This window comes from Heloderma suspectum, chromosome 2, assembly GCF_057233095.1.
Source record: "Heloderma suspectum isolate Gila_16-S chromosome 2, 16-S_ref, whole genome shotgun sequence".
Taxonomy (NCBI): domain Eukaryota; kingdom Metazoa; phylum Chordata; class Lepidosauria; order Squamata; family Helodermatidae; genus Heloderma; species Heloderma suspectum.
Window position 1 is genome coordinate 158,654,127 of NC_139459.1, and position 18,499 is coordinate 158,672,625.

Genomic DNA, 18,499 nt, shown 5'->3' on the forward strand with positions numbered 1-18,499 from the left:
AATGAATACACAGATTCCGGGGCTCCCGACCGACATGGCGGAGGAGTCGGGGCAGGTCGAAACAGAGGCCCTGCAAGCGGGCGAGGAAGGTGGGCTGCGGGCGAGAGGGAGCGTGGAGCCGTCCTCGCGGCGCCTAGTGCTGCCCCCGTCGTGGCTGTCGCCGGTGGGCGGGCTCCCGGCGGGGCTTGGGCGCTGGTTCCCGGCACTGGAGGTGCTAGACGTGAGCGGGACGGGGCTGTCGATGCTGGGCCCGGAGCTGCTAGACCTGGCGCGGCTTCACACGCTGCTGGCCAAGAACAATCGCCTGGGCGCCGCTGGCTCCTTCCCGAAGCGCCTGGCTGGTGCCCCGCTCAGCCGCTCCTTGCGCGTCCTCAACTTAAGCGGCAATCGCTTCACTCACCTGCCAGCCTCGCTTCTGGGCCTGAGCCGCCTCCAGAGCCTGAGCCTGGGCAGCAACCGCCTCCAGAGCATCCCTCCCGCCATACAGGAACTCAGCAGGTGAGCCGAGAGTGGCACAGGGCCGAGAGACTGACGAGCGCCGCCCCCTAACAGAAGACCTTTGCCTGGAACTGATCAAAAGGCTGGTCTTGTCCAGCATTTGGTATTTATCAGAGGTACCCTACCTCTAAATATGGCGGCTCCTTGCTTAGTTACCATGGTTAATAGTAGTTGACCGACCTAGCCTCCTCCATGGATTATGGATTTCATGCAGTGTTGTGTAATGGTTAGCGTGTTGGACTTCAGCTGTGGAAACCCAGATTCAAATCTCCACTGAGCCATGCAGCTCACTTCGTGATCTTGGGCTAGGCACTGTCAACCGGCCTAACCTCGTGGAGTTTTGAGGATAAAATGGGAGGGTGGAGTACTGTATGCCGCCTTGAGCTACTTGAAGGAAAGGTGGGATATAAATGCAAGGAAGAAAGAACGTGTCTGTGTGAAGCCCACAAACAGGGCACTAAGACAACAGCCCTCTTCTCCCCCCCCCCCGCCGTTTGCCTCATCATCTTCTTGTTCACAGGTAGTCTGCCTCTGACCATAGTTTCAATTTAGCTGTTGTGATTAATAGTTGTTAGTAGATCTGTCTTCCATGAATTTGCACAGTCCCTCTTTTTTAACTAATAGAAGATAAGAACTCATCCAAGTACCCTTTTCACAAAATAGCCTAATTAAGAGGCCTGCCCAGAATCCTCTGAGCCTTCTTTAGAGGGAGGTTGTGAAGATGACTGAGTGAAAATGCATATTATGATGTTTCAGACCCAAGAGGGAAAGCACCACTTTTCTTTACATGCCATAAAAGGGAGAAATGATCCACTTATGATTTTCTAACCAATGCATTGCAGTCCTTCAGAGAAGAGGCATCAACTGGTTTTTGAATGTACATGCTGAATAGCATGTAAACTTGTTTTAAACAAAACAATAAGAATTCCATCACACTGGAATTCCAGGTTAACCCCAAATATGACACTCACACACCCCAACTATTGTGGGTTTGTAGTCAATGGAGAAAATAATTATTATGAACTCATGTACAGTTTGACCATGTGATTAGCATGTGTTATGCCAAATTTCAGTACACCACTTCTTTTGCAAAATAGCGTCAGCTGTGAATGCCCTGATGAGACAACGCTCTGAAATGAGAAAAAATATTGACATAAACCTTATATATCAATTTTTTTTGTTTTTCAGTTTAGAATTTTTGTATCTTGGAGGAAATTTCATTACTTCAATTCCGCCAGAGTTAGCAAACCTGCCTTGGCTAAGTTATCTAGTCCTGTGTGATAACAAGATACAGAGTATTCCCCCTCAATTGGCACAGTGAGTTTTTCTAACTATTTTCCTATTTTGAGTATCTCTCTAACTCTGATCTCCTGAGTTCAAATGCTTAAGAACCTTGTATTATTTGTTTTAGAAAGCATTTGTGTGTTGGAAAAAAGGATGCAATCACTGTGTTAAGAGTATCACATGTTAAACTACTTTGCTCTATGTCCTGGGAAGTTGTGATTGGCTGCAGATAAGGCATACATGTGAAAACACAGCAAATTGTGTAATCTGCACACAGTTTGCATGCTTTTTCTGTGTAGGAAATTAATCTCTCTAACGGCGCAACTGGACAGTGCATGTCTACTCAGGAGTAAGCCCCATTAGGTTAAATGGGGCCTACTCCCAGATAACTGGGTATAGGATTGCAGCCTAAATGTGATAATGTGGCTTGATCACATTTGGGAAGACTGAGAGGCAGTTCTTGCATGCTTGTTTGCTTGATGGCTGCAACATCAAGTGGTGACTTGAATACGTGACAGAGCTGTCACAGATCAAACACCATAGGTTTCATATTGCCTCAAACAAAATGCTTTCCAATAGAGTCAGTTTACCTATAAAGCTGCAAATAGTCAAGTTATGAGAAATCAGTGATATATTTGTATGTGTGAACCTGTGTGTGTATGCGTGTGTTTGTATTTTTGTTTTTGTGTGCGTGTACGCATGCATAATATAAAAATAGAACAACACATTTAGTTAACTTAGGGTGATTTACAGTACCCATGCTGTGAAGGAACAGAACTGTCTTATAATTTTTATATAGTTTAGATGTTAAAGTTTTATTCATTTTCTCTGTATTTGCTGGAACCAAAAGGCTTAAAGTACTTGCAGATGCCTGAATGTCTTCAGACCAAGGGAGAGACAGGAGGTTCAGCTACAGGTTAGGGAGCCTTGCTCAACCCTTGGGTGCAGAAGTATCTGCGCTGAGAGAAAAATAGGTCTCAGTTTGCAAAATGCAGAGATTTGCAGAAATGTTTGCAAGGAGCTCATCAGAAGAAATTTGGTGCAAGGGTGCGCCTTCCTGATTGATCAAAAGTTACAAGAGTACCAGCAAGCTTTAACTTATAAAATGTTGAGGCCAGAAGGAGTTTTTAGAAGGTAGAAGAAGACTGAAAGAGAGAGGAAGGTTGGAAGGAAAGAAGAAAGCCCGTGCTCTGAGGTCAGTTCCCAGAGAACCAACCTTCCCCCCTTCTGCACTGCCTTGCAGGCAGCACAGAACAGCTCCGTGCTTGGAAGAGGACTGTGGAGCAGCCAAAATGGGGCGTTCTGGGGCAGGGAAGGCAGAACTGCCAGTACGACACATCCTATGTGTCATCCAGCGGCCTCCTCCCATGCTCCACCTTCCCACGGCTAGGCAGCCAAAATCGTCTGTCTAGCCGCAAATGCAGGGCAGGAGAAGCATGGAGGGAATTATCCCCTCCACGCTTCTCCTGCCCTGCATTGGATAGGCGGTTGCCTCCGAGTTCAGAGGCGGCCGCCTATCCCCATAGGATTGTGCCCTTAATGGATTTACTTAAATACTACTTATTCTCTCATGTTTGTAGGTACATGGAAGGAATATTCCGGAACTGATCTGGGAGATTTTGGGTTTCCTGTAGAAAGTATAAGGAAAAGAGGGAAGAGTGAGCTAAAACTGTGGCACAGCCTTACTTCAGTTTTCTTGTCTTTGACTTCCAGGTTGCATTCCCTGCGGTCCCTTAGCCTTCACAATAACCTGCTTACATACCTTCCTCGAGAGATCCTCAATCTAGTTCACCTTGAAGAACTGAGTTTGCGTGGGAACCCCTTAGTTGTGCGATTTGTCCGTGACTTGACCTACAATCCTCCAAGTCTCCAGGAACTAGCTGGACGTACCATTAAAACCCGCAATGTTCCCTTTGTTCCTAGTGATCTCCCAGGAAACCTGCTCCGATATTTGAGCCTGGCCAGCAACTGCCCCAATCCAAAATGTGGAGGTATACTATGTTCCCTGCTCTTGTGCCAGACCCCTTCGCCTGCCTTTCTACACATGGCCCATGTTGGTGCACAGATTCTCTGTTGTGCACAGGCTAACTTGTTGATTTCTAGACCTATTTCAAGACGTTTGAGGAACCAGCTCAGTGTTTTTCACATTTATTACTACTTAGAAGCATCTACTCTGGTTTTTATAAAATATAAAAAGCATTAAAATAACCAGTCATTAAAAATACATTTACAACAAGCTAAAAGCAGCTGGGAAAATAAAAACACAAAAGAACTAAATGAATAAAAGCCAATAAATAAAACTGAACCACAGCATAGTCAAATGCTTGTTCAGAAAGAAATTTCTTTACTTGCCAGTGAATATAGATAAAGAGGAAGATGACCTAAGCTCTTGTGTCAGGGAATTTCACATACAAGGTGCTGCCATGTAAGAGCCCTTCCACATGTTGGTACCAGCCATGCCTCTGTAGGCAACAGCACACATAAGAGGGGTGCAGCAGTTGATCTTAAAGGACAGGTGCGTTCACATGGGCAGAAATGCACCTTTAAGTAGCCAGGTCCCAGGGCTACTTAGGACTTTAAAGGTAATGAGCAGCACCTTGAACTGAACTGGGAAACAAAGTGGCAGCTGAGTGGAGTTATTCAATCAATTTTATTATTTAGTAGGGCATAACAAATAATAGTATAAAATATTGGTATGTTTGTAGTATAAAATCCATATTGTCACAGGAATGAACCACACTCTTAACAAACTAGCCCTCAGCTTTAAACAAGGCAACCTCGCATTTATTTATTTATTAATAAATAAATAAATAAATAACTTGTTTACTCTGCTCTTCAGCCAAAAAGACTCCCAGATACATTTTAAAAAACCAAGACAGATCCTGGCCTCAGGGTTACAGTTTAAAAAATATGACACAAAAGGAAAAAGGGGGAGGAGGTAGGGGAGAGAAAAGCAAAGTTGTGCACCAGTTCTTAAAGCAACAGAGTTCTTAGAACAAGCAGCTGAAATGGAAACTGTTCAAGGAAAGGAGGAGCCAGAAGATACTGGTCTCTCCACAGAGGTGATGGAATGGCTTTTCTTCCTATCTCAGTTAAACATTTTTCTTACCAAGAAAAAATGAACATTTCTGAATGAAAATTTGGATGGATGGGTGTTGGTCAGAACTGTGAGATGTTCATGGCATTTAGGATAGTAGTCTTCAACCTTTCTAGGACAGAGAGACTGAAATCTTAACCAGCAATCCTACACACTAACCTAGGAGTAAGTCAATGGGGCTTTCTTCTGAGTAGACATATATAGGATTATGCAGTCAGTGTTTAAATCCAACCTGCAACATGGGGCCCATGCCTAATTTTTTCTGTTTGTGTTTACCTTTTTCCATCTCTTTTCTGACTGTTTTTTTCCAACTTCCCAATAGGAATTGCCTTGCTGGATTAAAGCAGGCTCCGTCTTGTGAAGTGATAAGTTTCAACAGCTGGCAGGCAGTAGTTTCATATTTTTCTTAATTCTCCCCCCCCCCCCAAGAGAGTGAAAATGAGTTGTGCCATGGATTTGATCCAGCTTCTCATGGGCCATGACCCACTTCTGTGTTCTGACCCATCAGTTGAATACCATTGACTTAAGGTGTATCTTTTGCTGGTTTAAACTGCTTGTTAGTGCCTTGTGCAGAAACATAGTTAAGCTATACAAACAAGATATACACACACACACATATGCATGCACACACTTTAAATAACAATTTGAAGCATTCATTGTCTTAAAAACTGCCTTTCTTTTGTCTGTAGGAGTCTATTTTGACAGTTGTGTCCGACAAATCAAATTTGTCGACTTCTGTGGGAAGTACCGTGTTCCACTGATGCACTACCTTTGTTCTCCAGAGTGCTCTTCCCCCTGCAGTTCTGCCTCTCAGAGCTCTAATTCCCAGAGTGAATCTGATTCAGAAGATGAAGCCATTGTCGCTGCACGAAGGATGCAGAAGGTTCTTCTGGGATAAGAAGAGGAAGGGAAAAGACTAGAAGCAAATCATGTTAGAAAAGCAGTTGGGGAAACACAGTGTCTGATGCCCCGTGCAAAGGACGTCCTTGAAATCTTACCTTGACCTGTCTTTACCTTGTCACTCATGAAAAATATGTCTGGTCTGAAAAACCATAGAATTGCTTGGGACAGTGCACTGCATGCCTTTTGGGGGAAAGCTGGCACAGGGACCTTTATGAAGGTATGCTGTCTTGGAGGTCACTCTAGGATTTGACATGTCAGAGGCCTCTTTGACCTGTTAAAAGGGTGATTAGAGCACTTCACTAATGAGACTGGATATGAAGTGGACCATTTTTAGTGTCTGCAATAAAACATAATATAAGGGTGCAGGGCTGGAATGTTCCAGTATTATCAGCATCTATCGTACTTGAACGTTCTGTTTCTGTGGAGGTTCTTTGTCTCTATATATTTATTTTAACTTTCCTCCAGAATACAAAAATACCTTAGATTTTGATGTGTTCTTTGTTCAGCTTCACTGGCTATGACCAGTGTTCTGTTGTAGCGATAGAACATAAGCTTTCTTTATAACACCCTTCCCCAAACTGGTGCCCTCCAGGTGTTTTGGGCTACATTTCCCAGGATTCCTGACCACTGACCATACTGCCTGGGGTTTATGGGAGTTGAAGTCCAAAACATCTGGAGGACACTAGGTTGGGGAAGGCTGCTTCATACTATTTTGTTTTGCAATTCATCATTGGTGCCTTCTTTGGACTTTGTTCCACTTTTCATTATAGCTGTTAGATCAGCGTCCTTACTTAGCCAATACAAAGACTGCAGTCTTGAAAGGCAGCTAAGAAATGCATTAACTAAAACACAGTACAACCCATTAATGACAGTTTATATCTGAACTACACCAGTTTTTCCCTATGTACTCTCAGAAGAATTTTCCCTTTCACTGTGTTCTAAATTCATCTGGTGCAAATTCATCATTTGCTTACATCTTGATAGTTATACAGGTGCCATTATTTGTTCCATTTTATACTGTGGACAATATTTATTCAAATCCACTTATTTTAAACTGCAACACTTAGCATAATACAGTGCTTTGTATCTGTATAACTGTGAATGTCAGAGTAGACATTTTTAACAATACTTTCATCTCTCCCATTCTCTTCACTGCTAATTTATTTACACTGTACTCTTGAACTGTTTTTCTTGTTTTACAAGTCATGATTTTCCTTTCTCAGACATGCCTTGCCTTCTTCTAGGGGTCCTCCCCAGACCTCCTCCACTTCCATGTTTCTTTGTCAGTGTTGGAGATACTGTCATGTACAACAAGAAAGCATCTAGTCTCTGTAGAAGATTAAAAAACTTCAGAAAGTTACAAAATTGCAGAGGGATGGGCAATTGTCAGACATTACTAGGGATCTCACACCAGTGACATTTGTGCAACCGTATTCCACACACAGCAGTTCAATAGATGTATTAATTCAGAGGGTGTCTGTCTCTTCAAGTGACAGGTGTTTTTTCCCCACACACTTGTCAACTTGTTTTTGTAGGGAATCCACAATGACTTCTCAAGCATTGTTTCCATTGGAGAACGATTGCATTTTTCCAGTAGTGGACCTAGTATTTTGGATTGGGAAAAAGTGATAACTCTGCAATGGAAGCACTGTTTTAAGGATTGACATCCCATAAATGGTGCGTGTGTTTTGGGGGACACATATAGAAAGGTGTTCTCATATACTCTTTAGCGTAGAGTAGTTTGATGAGAAGTGAATCCTCCTGCTGCTCTCATAATACAGGTATGTTTGAAAGAATCCTGAGAAGCAACTAAGTCAGTGCTTGTAATAAAGTTGGGATCTGCTTCTGGTGACAATTCTGCCTCTAGTGAAAGCTTTCTCTGCTTTGATAAGATTGGTCTACGTGGATATGGGCGCAAAAATTTAGTAGAGTGAATGCTAGTATGGAGTATTGGTTCTTTACTGGAATATTTTAGCAGGCTGATCTTTATATAGGTCAGGGGTGGGGAACTTGTAGCCCTCCAAATGTTGGACTTCCAACTCCCATCAGTCCCAGCAAACATGGCCAATGGAAAGGGATGATGGAAGTTGTAGTCCAACAACATTAGGAGGGCCACAAGTTCCTCAGCCCTGATTTAGATGTTGGAAGTGCTGTCCTGGGGATAATGCTTATAAATTCACATATTTGCTTGTGCTGAAGTTGTTGATATTTAACAGCAATAAACCTGACTTTTTTCCACCCATATTCCCCTCTTCATATAACCTCCCATTCTAGTTTAATAATGCTCAGTGGGGAGAAAAAACACCTTCATAGCAGCTTGATTTTCATCATGCTACCAAAATAATCTTGCAACTTCAGCTATGAAAGAACTCCTGTTAATTGGCTAGAGATGGGTCTGGGTAACGGCTGGCCTTTATGTTTTCAAAAGTGGGGGTCAGTCATTGCTACTTCATCCCAGAATTGTAGGTGTAACCTGAGAAACACAGCACCTATTTATTCAGTCTGCAATCTCCATCTTGAGAGTGAACCTCAATGCAGACTTCATGGCTAGAACATTGGCCTAATTTTTATACTGCTTTTGTTTTTATTTTGCCTCTTTCCCCCACCTCCTGCTTTTTGTACCATCCACCCTAATGAAGACTTCTGGAGAACTCAAAAGCTTGCACACTATTTTGTGACATTTTGGCTGTTCTTAATAAAGGACCCAGCTGTGGATGTGTTTTTTCTTAAGGACCAGTGCAGCTATCTTGGCTTTTTTCCTGTTAATGTGTTTCCTTATGTTTTTTGTATAGAATGGAATCTTGGCATTATTTGATGCATGCTGTCAGCCTCACCCAGGTGCAGTTCCCACCTGTAGTCCTGCTCACTGCATTTTCTGGCAGTTATAACAATACATTTGAACAGGCAGCACTTTCCTTTCTGTCCCTGGACTTGAGATTGATTCTGTTCTAGTACTGGGAATATTAGCCAAAGCTATTGTCTATATATCTGAATCACCACAGCCCCCAATCATTTAAGGCTTCATCAAAGAATTCTCAAAGTTTAGAGACTATTCTTGTTTTGCTTTTTCATAGTATTTAAGAGTAGAAAATGCTAAACTGAAATTTGAATAAATAATTCCCTCTTTCCTGCTGTTTCTCCTCTTTCTTGTCATCTCTTTAGTCAAGAGCAGCAGATGGGGCGTTTGTAAGTACAAGTTCAATGCTTTTAGATCAGTAGGAAATGTTTTAAGGACAAAATATCTACTTAAAGCAATTTATACAGTTTCCAATCTTTATGCTTCTCTCTAATTAGGATTTTTGGGATTCAATGAATATTACACCTTCCCAAGTATTCATGCACTGTTTCTCATGGGTCTCTGAATGGCCTTTCTGATCGTTTTAGAAAACTTGTTTGGATTATTTGGCAAGGGGAAGATCTTGGGTTTTTTTCATTTATAGTCAGTTGCAACAAATGGGAGGGATTTAACCATGGGGAGTAATGAAACTTAATCCTTACAGTGCTGCTTTGTTACTGACTTCAAAGAGGTATTTTAATGCATCTTAATTGCACCAAGGAGATGGGTTTTCATTTATTGAATGCTCTAAGGACACTTCACACCGATGTCTCTGGAGTCTGGTGTTGGATAAAATAACTCCCATCTTAGAAACTTTCCAATCAACTGTATTCCTTGCTCATTAGGCATGCTTGATTGCACAGTGAACTCTGAAAAGGATTTCACCCAGTTCTCTTGTTTAACATAATTTTGTGTCTTCTATTTACTTTACCAAGTTTTAAAGGTGCTTTGTGTTTCTAAAACTACTTTACTAGGCATGTAGAGTATTCCTAACAGTAAAGAGCTTTTGAACACTAAACCAAAAGATAATTAAAAATGTGTATCTGTCTCTTATATGTCACAACTGTTCTGCACTTGTGTGAGGGAGTGGAATTTAACAAAATCATTGTCCCTGGATGGGTATGGGTGTGTGTGACCTGGTTCGCATGATCTCTTACTAGCCACGGTGGATTGTAGGGCCTATGGGCGCCAGGTTGCCAATACAGGTCACTGCAGCTTCTTGTTAAGTGTGAACCTGGCGAGGATAGGTTGTTTGGGTGGTTAAAAATCCATGAGCTGTTTTAGGGTTGCCGGTGGCTTGTAAACCACCCCAATAACCCACCCATGCCAGGTTCTCATGTAACAAGAAGCTATGGTGTGCCCTGCCATGTCCCAAATATTCAGAATGGCGGCTGCCACTGCAACAATAAACCCTACAAGGAAACACACCCATGGTGGCTTCTCGGTACATGCAAGCTGGGGCTGTGTGTGTTGCAAACTGCCTCACCATTCCCAATGTATGATAGATAGATACCACTTTTTAAAAAAAGCATGTTTTCTTTTTGCTTGTGGGAAAATGTCAGATAGCTTACCTGGGGATCTAAGGTTTGGGGAGGGGAAGTTTGCTTCTTTGATTTGAGTGGATTTGAATGTGGGTCATCCCCCCCAATAGATTTTGCTTTGAATTTGAATTAAAGGGCACATACAAAAAGCTAAATTTCTTGTTCAGATGAGGAAAAACGGAGCACACAAATTCAGGCAAAATGAATGTAAGTTGACAACAAAGCAAAAAACCAACGAACGATAATAATTTGAAGCACATTGCTAAAAACACCACCACCAACAACGATGTCATTCAGTGACCTAGTTCACATGATACAACAGCCCGCCGTGACTTAATTTACCCACAGAGGCAGTCGCATCGTGCTGGGCACCCGCAAGCACATTTTTGCATGGCACCCATGGGCGCTTGGCTTGCCGTGGTGTGCGAACCCAGGAAGCAGGGGTTGTTTGAGGGTTAGACCCATGGATCATTTGAGGGTTGTCTAACCCTCAAACAACTTGGCAGGCCAGGTGCCACATAAAAACGGTGCCCATGGGCACCCAGCACAATGCAACAGCCCCTGCAGGTAAATTAAGCCACAGTGGGTTGTCATGCGAACTAGTTCAAAATTTTCAAAGAAAAAAACCAGGCAAGGAGGCCGTTAGATCATTAAATGGGAAAAGAATGCTGGAGGAAATTAGTGAATTTGCAGAGGAGCTGAATGAAGTCTTTGCATCTGTCATTACAGTGGAAGGTGCAGGCTACTCATGTCTGAACTTATTTTTTTTTTCAGGGTGGGGTTTGGGAGAACTGAGTCAAATAGAAGTGACAAGGTAGTTCTTGGACTTAATGCAAAACTAAAAATTAACATGTCACCAGGTCCAGGTGGCCTCCACTTTTTTATCATTAGAATGGTTATTGTTTTCCAAACAGGACACTGAGTATATAACAACAAAACAAACATACAGACACAATGTTCTTAACAGCCTTCCTCCCCACAACCCACCAGACAGAACAACAACATCAATAATAAAAAGCTACCAGTCAAGGCAATGAAGAAGAGGTAGGGAAGGGTAAAGGAGGGTAGAAAAGGCAACAGTGGGACCAGGCTAAGAATGGAATAAAGATAGTGGGGAGTCACTGTTCAATGAGAGAGAGAAAGATTTGCCAAATGGAAGTGAAGCTATCAGGAGTATCCCATCTGTTTTATATAATCCTCTCCTTTGTACAAAGATCCCTCATGTCACTGACATAGTCATCCACAGAGGGGGAGAGATGAGCTTTCCAGTGTTGCAAAACACTGGCAACCAGAGCTGCCCACTGGATCCATTGGAGCTGATGCTTAGGAAGTGCCCACAAAACTGATATATAACCCAGGATTAAATTAGCTGTAATGCCATGTTGATTTGAGTTACAATGTCCTGCCAGAAGTGAACAATTGGGGCATTCCCAGAACATGTGAATGGCTGCAGGTGCCTGGCAGCACCAACCAGGCATCATTGTCACCAAGACCAACATTATAGAATTTAGTCGGGTACCAGTGTACCCACATGAGAACTTTCTGTTCAATAAATCTTAGCTGCAAGTCTAAAGCAGAGGATTTAATGAACTTGAGTCCATTCTGCGATTGGGATTTTTAAACTGGGGAACTCAGTTCTAAGTTCCACTGAGAAACGCAGGTTGCTTACCTGTAACTGTAGTTCTTTGGGTGGTCATCTGTGCAGTCACACCTATGGATGCACAGGCGCAGAGCCTTGATTCAGGAAACTTCTATAGCCAAGGATCATTTTGGCAGGAACCCTCCCCCACCATCCTACTGCACATACCCTCGTGTGTTCCTGCCTAGGCCCTCAGTTCCTTGAGACTGCCAAATGTGGCCTTGGATCTGAGAGAACATTCACACCTAAGACATTGATACCGAAGTGGGGATGGTGGATGAGTTGTGTGAATACACAGATGACCACTCAAAGAACTACAGTTACAGGTAAGCAACCTGATTTTCTGCTTTGTAGTCTCTGTGCATCACACATATGGGCGATTAACAAGCTCATTTACCAGAGGAGGGTAGGTGCATGTCCTCTGTACTGCAGCAACACTGTCAAAACAGCCTGATCAAAACTGCAGTACTATCTGGGCTGTACATCCAGTCTGTAATGCATAATAAACATAGAGGGCTTTGCCCATGTTGCAGCCCTGCAGAGTTCTGGTAGCATGACACCTCTTCCAAAGGCTGTTGATGTGCCCACGCCCTATGTGCCCTAATTAAATTGGGCAGCTCAAGATGAGCTATTTGGTGCACCAAATTAATTGTGTCAGCTATCCGGGATGAGAACCTTTGGGGCGAAACCAGTAACCCCTTCTTCATCCCACCGTAACATGGAAAGAGGTGCTGTGAGTTATGGAAATGCTCTGTTCTGGACCTGTAAAGGGCCAGTCAGTGCTCACCAGACATCCAAATCTATAGAGGGTTGGTTCCAATGGAGAAGAGGACTGGAAAAAGGTTGGCAAAATAATGCCTTGATTCAGATGAAAATTTGAAACTACTTTAGGAAGAAAGGATAAGTCTGTGCAGAGGACCACCTTATCTTTATGAAAAATCTGAAAAAGGTGGATTGATTCTCAACGTGATGACTTCCTCGCCAAAGTAATCATCACCAAGAAAGTGACCGTCAATGATAGGAGACGGAGATCGACAGTAGCAAGGGGCTCAAAGGACTTCAAAGTCAGTGCCTTAAGGATAATGGAGAGACTCCATTGAGGAGTGGGTGTCTGTACTAGAGGTGCGAGATTCTTTAACCCTCTCATGAACTGCCTAACAAGGGGATGCATAAACAGGGAAAACCCTGAACCAAATGGTGAGTAGCTGAAATAGCCACCAAGTAGACTGATGGAAGAACACAAGTCCTTTCTTGAAAAGAGAGTTCAAGAAAAGGATTCCATCCACTGACCCTTTAAGGGGATCAAATCCATGAGTTCTAGCAAAGGCATCAAATGCTCTCCACTTGCCTGCATACGCCTTTCTCATTGCCAGCTTCCTGAAGGTGTATAAAACAGATCGTTGTTCATTTGGCAGTCTTGGCCATTCATTTGGCATTCAGTCCTCCCCTGAATCCTTCATGCAGTCAGCTTGAATGTGGAGAGGTCCGGGTGTTGGATTCAACCACAGTTCCTGGACAGCAGGTCTGGTACTGACAGAGGAAATTCCCCAGGGTCAATATGAGCAGAGGGGCAAACCAGCCCTGTCTCAGCCACAACAGGGCAATGAGAATACTGTCTGCCTTCTCTGTTCGGATCTTGACAATTACCTTGTTAACAATGGAAACGGAGGGAACAGATAAAAGAACTCCTTTGTCCACAATCGAAGAAAAGTGTCTTCCAGGGATGACTTGCCCAGGCCCAATCTTATGCAAAACCTGGGGTATATTGCATTTTGTAGGGACGCAAACAGATCTATTGATGGAGAACCCTATCGCTGAAATAGACTGCAGAGAACTGTGTGAGACATCTGCCACTCGTGTGTAGAAAAGTGAGTCTAACTTAGTGTATCCACTAACAAATTGTCCTTCCCAGCAATGCGGAGGGTGGTCAACACAATCCCTTGTGGGATCATCCAATCTAAAATGTCCAAAGTTAGAGCAACTAGACAATGCGAGTGTGCTTCATCTTTCTTGTTTAAGTGCCACACTACTGCAGTATTGTCAGTATTTGCACCTGAAGGTCTACCTCGAAAGCATGGAGAGCTTTCTTTACTGTCAACAGCTCTAGAACATTTACATGCAATTGTCTCTCCTCTTCATAGAATCACAGAATAATAGGGTTGGAAGGGGCTTATAAGACCATCGAGTCCAACCCTCTGCTCATTGCAGGAATCCAAGTCAAAGCATCCCTGACAGATGGCTGTCCAGCTTCATCTTGAATGCTTCCAAGTATGGGAAAGCCCACCACCTCCCTAGGTAATTGCTTCCATTGTCATATAATTCCATTGTCATTGTCATAAAAACATATCAGGATGTTTTTCCTGATGTTCAGCTGGAATCTGGCTTCCTGTAACTTCAGCACATTATTCCGTGTCCTGCACTCTGGGATGATCAAGAAGAGATCCTGGCCTTCCTCTCTGGGACAACCTTTCAAGTACTTGAAGAGTGCTATCATATCTTCCCTCAGTCTTCTCTTCTCAAAGCTAAACATGCCCAGTTCCTTCAGTCTCTCCTCATACAGCTTTGTTTCCAGTCCCCTGATCATCTTTGTTGCCCTCCTCTGAACCCTCTCCAGTTTGTCTGCATCCTTCTTAAAGTGTGGTGCCCAGAACTGGACACAGTACTCTAGATGAGGCCTAACCAGTGCTGAGTAGAGGGGAACTAGTACTTCCGGTCATTTGGAAGCTATACTTCTATTAATGCAGCCCAAAATAGCACCGGCCTTTTTTGCAGCCACATCACATTGTTGGCTCATATTCCGCTTGTGATCTATAACAATTCCAAGATCCTTCTTGCTTGTAGTATTTTTGAGGCAAGTATTGCCCATCTTGTAACTGTGCATTTGGTTTCTTTTTCCTAGGTGAAGAACTTGGCAGAGAGCTTCAGCTATTGGGCGGTATAGAAATGAAATAAATTAAATAAATAAATAAATAAATTTATCCCTATTAAATGTCATTCTGCCCAGCACTCCAGCCTATCAAGATCATTTTGAATTCTGTTTTTGTCTTCCAGGGTATTAGCTATCCCTCCCAATTTTGTGTCATCCTGCAAATTTGATAAGCATTCCCTGCACTTCCTCCTCCAAGTCATTAATAAAAATGTTGAAGAGCACTGGGCCCAGGACTGAGCCCTGTGGTACCCCACTCGTTACCTCTCCCCGGTTTGAGAAGATCCCATTGATAAGCACTCTTTGAGGCCGAATCTGTAGCCAACTGTGGATCCACCGGATCGTTGTTTCATCTAGCCCACTTTGAGCTAGTTTGCTCCTCAGGATATCATGGGGCACTTTGTCGAAAGCTTTGCTGAAGTCGAGGTATATTATGTCCACAGCATTCCCACAGACCACAAGGGAGGTTACCTGATCAACAAATGAGATCAGATTCGTCTGGCAGGATTTGTACTTGACAAATCCATGTTGGCTTTGAGTAATCACTGCATTGTTTTCAAGGTGCTTACAGATGGATTGCTTTATCATCTGCTCCAGATGTTCCCAGGGACTGATGTCAGACTGACTGGTCTGTAGTTCCCAGGTTCCTCCTTTTTGCCCTTTTTGAAGATAGGAACAACATTGACCCTCCTCCAGTCATCTGGCACTTCCCCCGTCCTCCATGCTTTCTCAAAGATAATAGACAGTGGTTCTGGGAGTTCTTTTGCCAGTTCCTTGATTACTCTAGGTTGCAGTTCATCTGGCCCTGGAGATTTGAACTTATTCAGAGTAATTAGGTGTTCCTTGACCATATGCCTATTGATCTCAAGCTGCAATCCTGTCCCTTCAGCCTGTACTTTGCCTTTGCCAGGGTGCTCATGGACCTTCTTTTGGGAGAAGACTGAGCCGAAGTAGGAACTGAGCACTTCTGCCTTTTCCTTGTCTTTTGTTATCATTTTGCCATCCTTATTCAATAGCTGAACCGCCCTTTCTTTCCTCTGTCTTTTACTATGCACGTATCTGCAGAAAGCCTTTTTGTTGCTTTTAGCATCCCTCGCTAACCTCAGCTTGTTCTCAGCTTTAGCCTTCCTGATGCCATCCCTGCAATTTTGTGCTACCTGCCTGTACACTTCCTTTGTAGCTTGGCCCTCCTTCCACTCCCTGTATGTGTGCTTTTTTGTTTTCAGGTCATTTCTAAACTTTTTGTGAAGCCACATTGGCTCCTTGTGTTGTCTTCTGCCTTTTTTTCCTGTTGGAAGTAATTGTGCCTTTAGAATTTCCTTTTTTAAAAACTCCCACCCATCTTGGACTCCTTTTCTCAGAGCCGCTTGCCATGGGAGCTTACTTATAATTGTTCTGAGTTTATTAAAATTGACCTTCCTAAAATCCAGGGTATGCGTTTGGCTATACTTGGCTTTTACTTCCTTTAGAACCAAGAACTCAAGTATAACATGGTTGCTTTCCCCCAGATTTCCTGTAATTGCTACTTTATCCACTAAGTCATCTCTGTTGGTTAGGATAAAGTCAAGGATAGCCGATCCTCTAGTTCCTTCCTCCACTTTGTGTAGGAGGTAATGATCAGCAACACAAGTCAGGAATCTCTTGGAGGCACCATGTTTTGCAGAATTTGTCTCCCAACAAATATCGGGGAAATTGAAGTCCCCCATTACTATTACATCATGCTTCCTTGAAACGTTGGCAGTTTGCTTTTCAAAAGTTTCATCCTTGTCTTCTCTTTGATTGGGTGGCTGGTAGTAGACTCCAACCATCATGTTCCTTTTATTCTTTTCTGCATTTATTTTAACCTAGATGCTCTTGATGGGGCTACCAAGCTCATCTTCCTGTATTTCTGTGGAGAGATACGTATTTTTAACATATAGTGCAACTCCACCCCCCTTTCCGTTCCTCCTGTGTTCTGTTGCAGCCACAGGCCTTGAATTCTTAATGGACTGCAATGTACCTCCCAACCAAGCAGAGAGGCATCGGTTGCAATCACCCAAGTTGGAGCGGGCTAGGGGAATCGAACCCCATGAAGAAGATCACGAGAGCCCATCCACCAATGAAGCATTCAAGCCACACTTGGCAGAACTGTCATGTGGAAATGCCGGGCATTTATGGAGCCATTGACCTAATGGAGAAACCAATTTTGCAAGTTTCTCATCCGCAGGCATGCCCATGCAACTACGTAAACTATTGCTGCCATGAGACCTAGCAGTGATTGAGCCAAAAATGCCATGGCTGTTCTGCTCTGGTACAGATCCTTCGAGACTCCTGTTGAAGTCAATGCATGATCTTTTGGAAAGTATATTCTGCCCGTCACTGAATTCAGTACTTCCGCAATAAATGGGATTGCTTGCCTCAGAAGAAGTTTGGATTTTTCCTTGTAGATAAGGAGACCCAGCATAGTCAGGAGATTTCAAACAGTCAACATATCCTTCACGATGTCTTCCCTTGTTGAAGAGACAATAAGCCAATTGTTGAGATGTGGATGTATCTCAACACTGAGCATCCGAAGGTGTCCAGACTACTGCCATGCACTTTGTGAACACCCTCAGACCAGTGGCCAATCCAAACAGGAGCACCCGAACCTGGAACATATCAGGTCCTATCACAAAACAAAGGTATTTCTGATGCAATTTGTGGATTGCAATGTGAAAATACACATCCTTTAAGTCTATTGTTGTGACCCAAACACCACACTTTAGCTAGGGGAGGATTGTTGCAAGGGTGATCATTCGAAACCTCCTGGTTGTAGTGAAGACATTCAGGTCTATGAGCTCTAAGATAGGGTGAAGTCCTCCATCCCGCTTCAGTACCATGAAGTAACGGGGGGAAAATCCATCTGTCTCTCATTACATAAGTACTCTCTGAATACCTCCTTTATTTAACAATGACTCCATCTCTAGCTGTAGCACCTCTGATGGAGGAGTCACCCACACGGTACCGAGGGGAGGGAGAACATCGAACTGTATGTGGTATCCAATCTGGACAATGTCGAGGACCCAACACATCCAAAGTTATTAAAGTCCAAGCTGGAAGGAAGCAAGAAAGGACATCTCCAAAGATGGGATGATGGCAGGGTAGTGAGGGACTGCAATAGGGTGACGCTTTCAGCCACCATCAGACCTGACTCAAGACTGGTGGAATTGTCTGTTGACAATCACTTTTTCCTGTTGTTGGATATGTTGATAAGAAAAACCACGATCCTGTTGCTGGTGGGGCTGATATTGCAGTGACTATCAGTACCAATGGTGCTTTTTGTATACTGATGGTTGTTGTTGTTGCTGACCTAACCCCATCTTTTTGGCAGTAGTCTTGGCCTTGAATGGTATCCATTGCTTCATCAGTCTTTGAATTAAAAAGACCTTCACTGTCAAATGGCAAATCCTTAATCTAGGATTATGCCTCTGGGGTCAAACCTGCCAATCTCAACCAGGCATGTCTTCACAGAGCTACACTTCCTACTATAGCCTTAGCTCCACATTTGGCTTGGTGGCAAGCTGTGTTAATCTGCAATCTCGACAATTTGAGACTTTCAGCCTGAAAAACTTTTGCTAATTCACACTGGTCAGCAGGTAACTAGCCACATAGTGAAGTCATTTTGTCCCATAAAAATAATTGATAATGAGCTCTGGTAGCCTGGTAGTTTAGCTACGTGTGGACGGTGGTGGACAGTGTTGGGATGAGGTTGCTCCCAGATACCGAGCCCTCTCAAAAAACATGTCATGGTTCCTAT

At 43.3% G+C, this 18,499-nt stretch overlaps 1 protein-coding gene across 3 annotated transcripts; it reads left to right on the plus strand.

Annotated features, from left to right (window-relative positions):
* The first annotated feature begins 7 nt into the window (after positions 1–7).
* On the plus strand, positions 8–13,721 carry LRRC58 (leucine rich repeat containing 58). 3 transcript variants are annotated; one of them, XM_084835372.1, is made up of 4 exons: positions 8–498; positions 1,687–1,815; positions 3,496–3,773; positions 5,569–13,721. In XM_084835372.1, exons 1-4 carry the CDS (start codon positions 35–37, stop codon positions 5,775–5,777), a joined length of 1,080 nt encoding a protein of 359 aa, XP_084691498.1. In that variant the 5' UTR covers positions 8–34; the 3' UTR covers positions 5,778–13,721. The 3 variants fall into 3 exon arrangements, with proteins under 3 accessions (XP_084691498.1, XP_084691499.1, XP_084691497.1); XM_084835373.1 differs by having other exon boundaries at positions 3,706–3,773; XM_084835371.1 differs by having other exon boundaries at positions 3,496–5,662.
* The last annotated feature ends 4,778 nt before the right edge of the window (positions 13,722–18,499 follow it).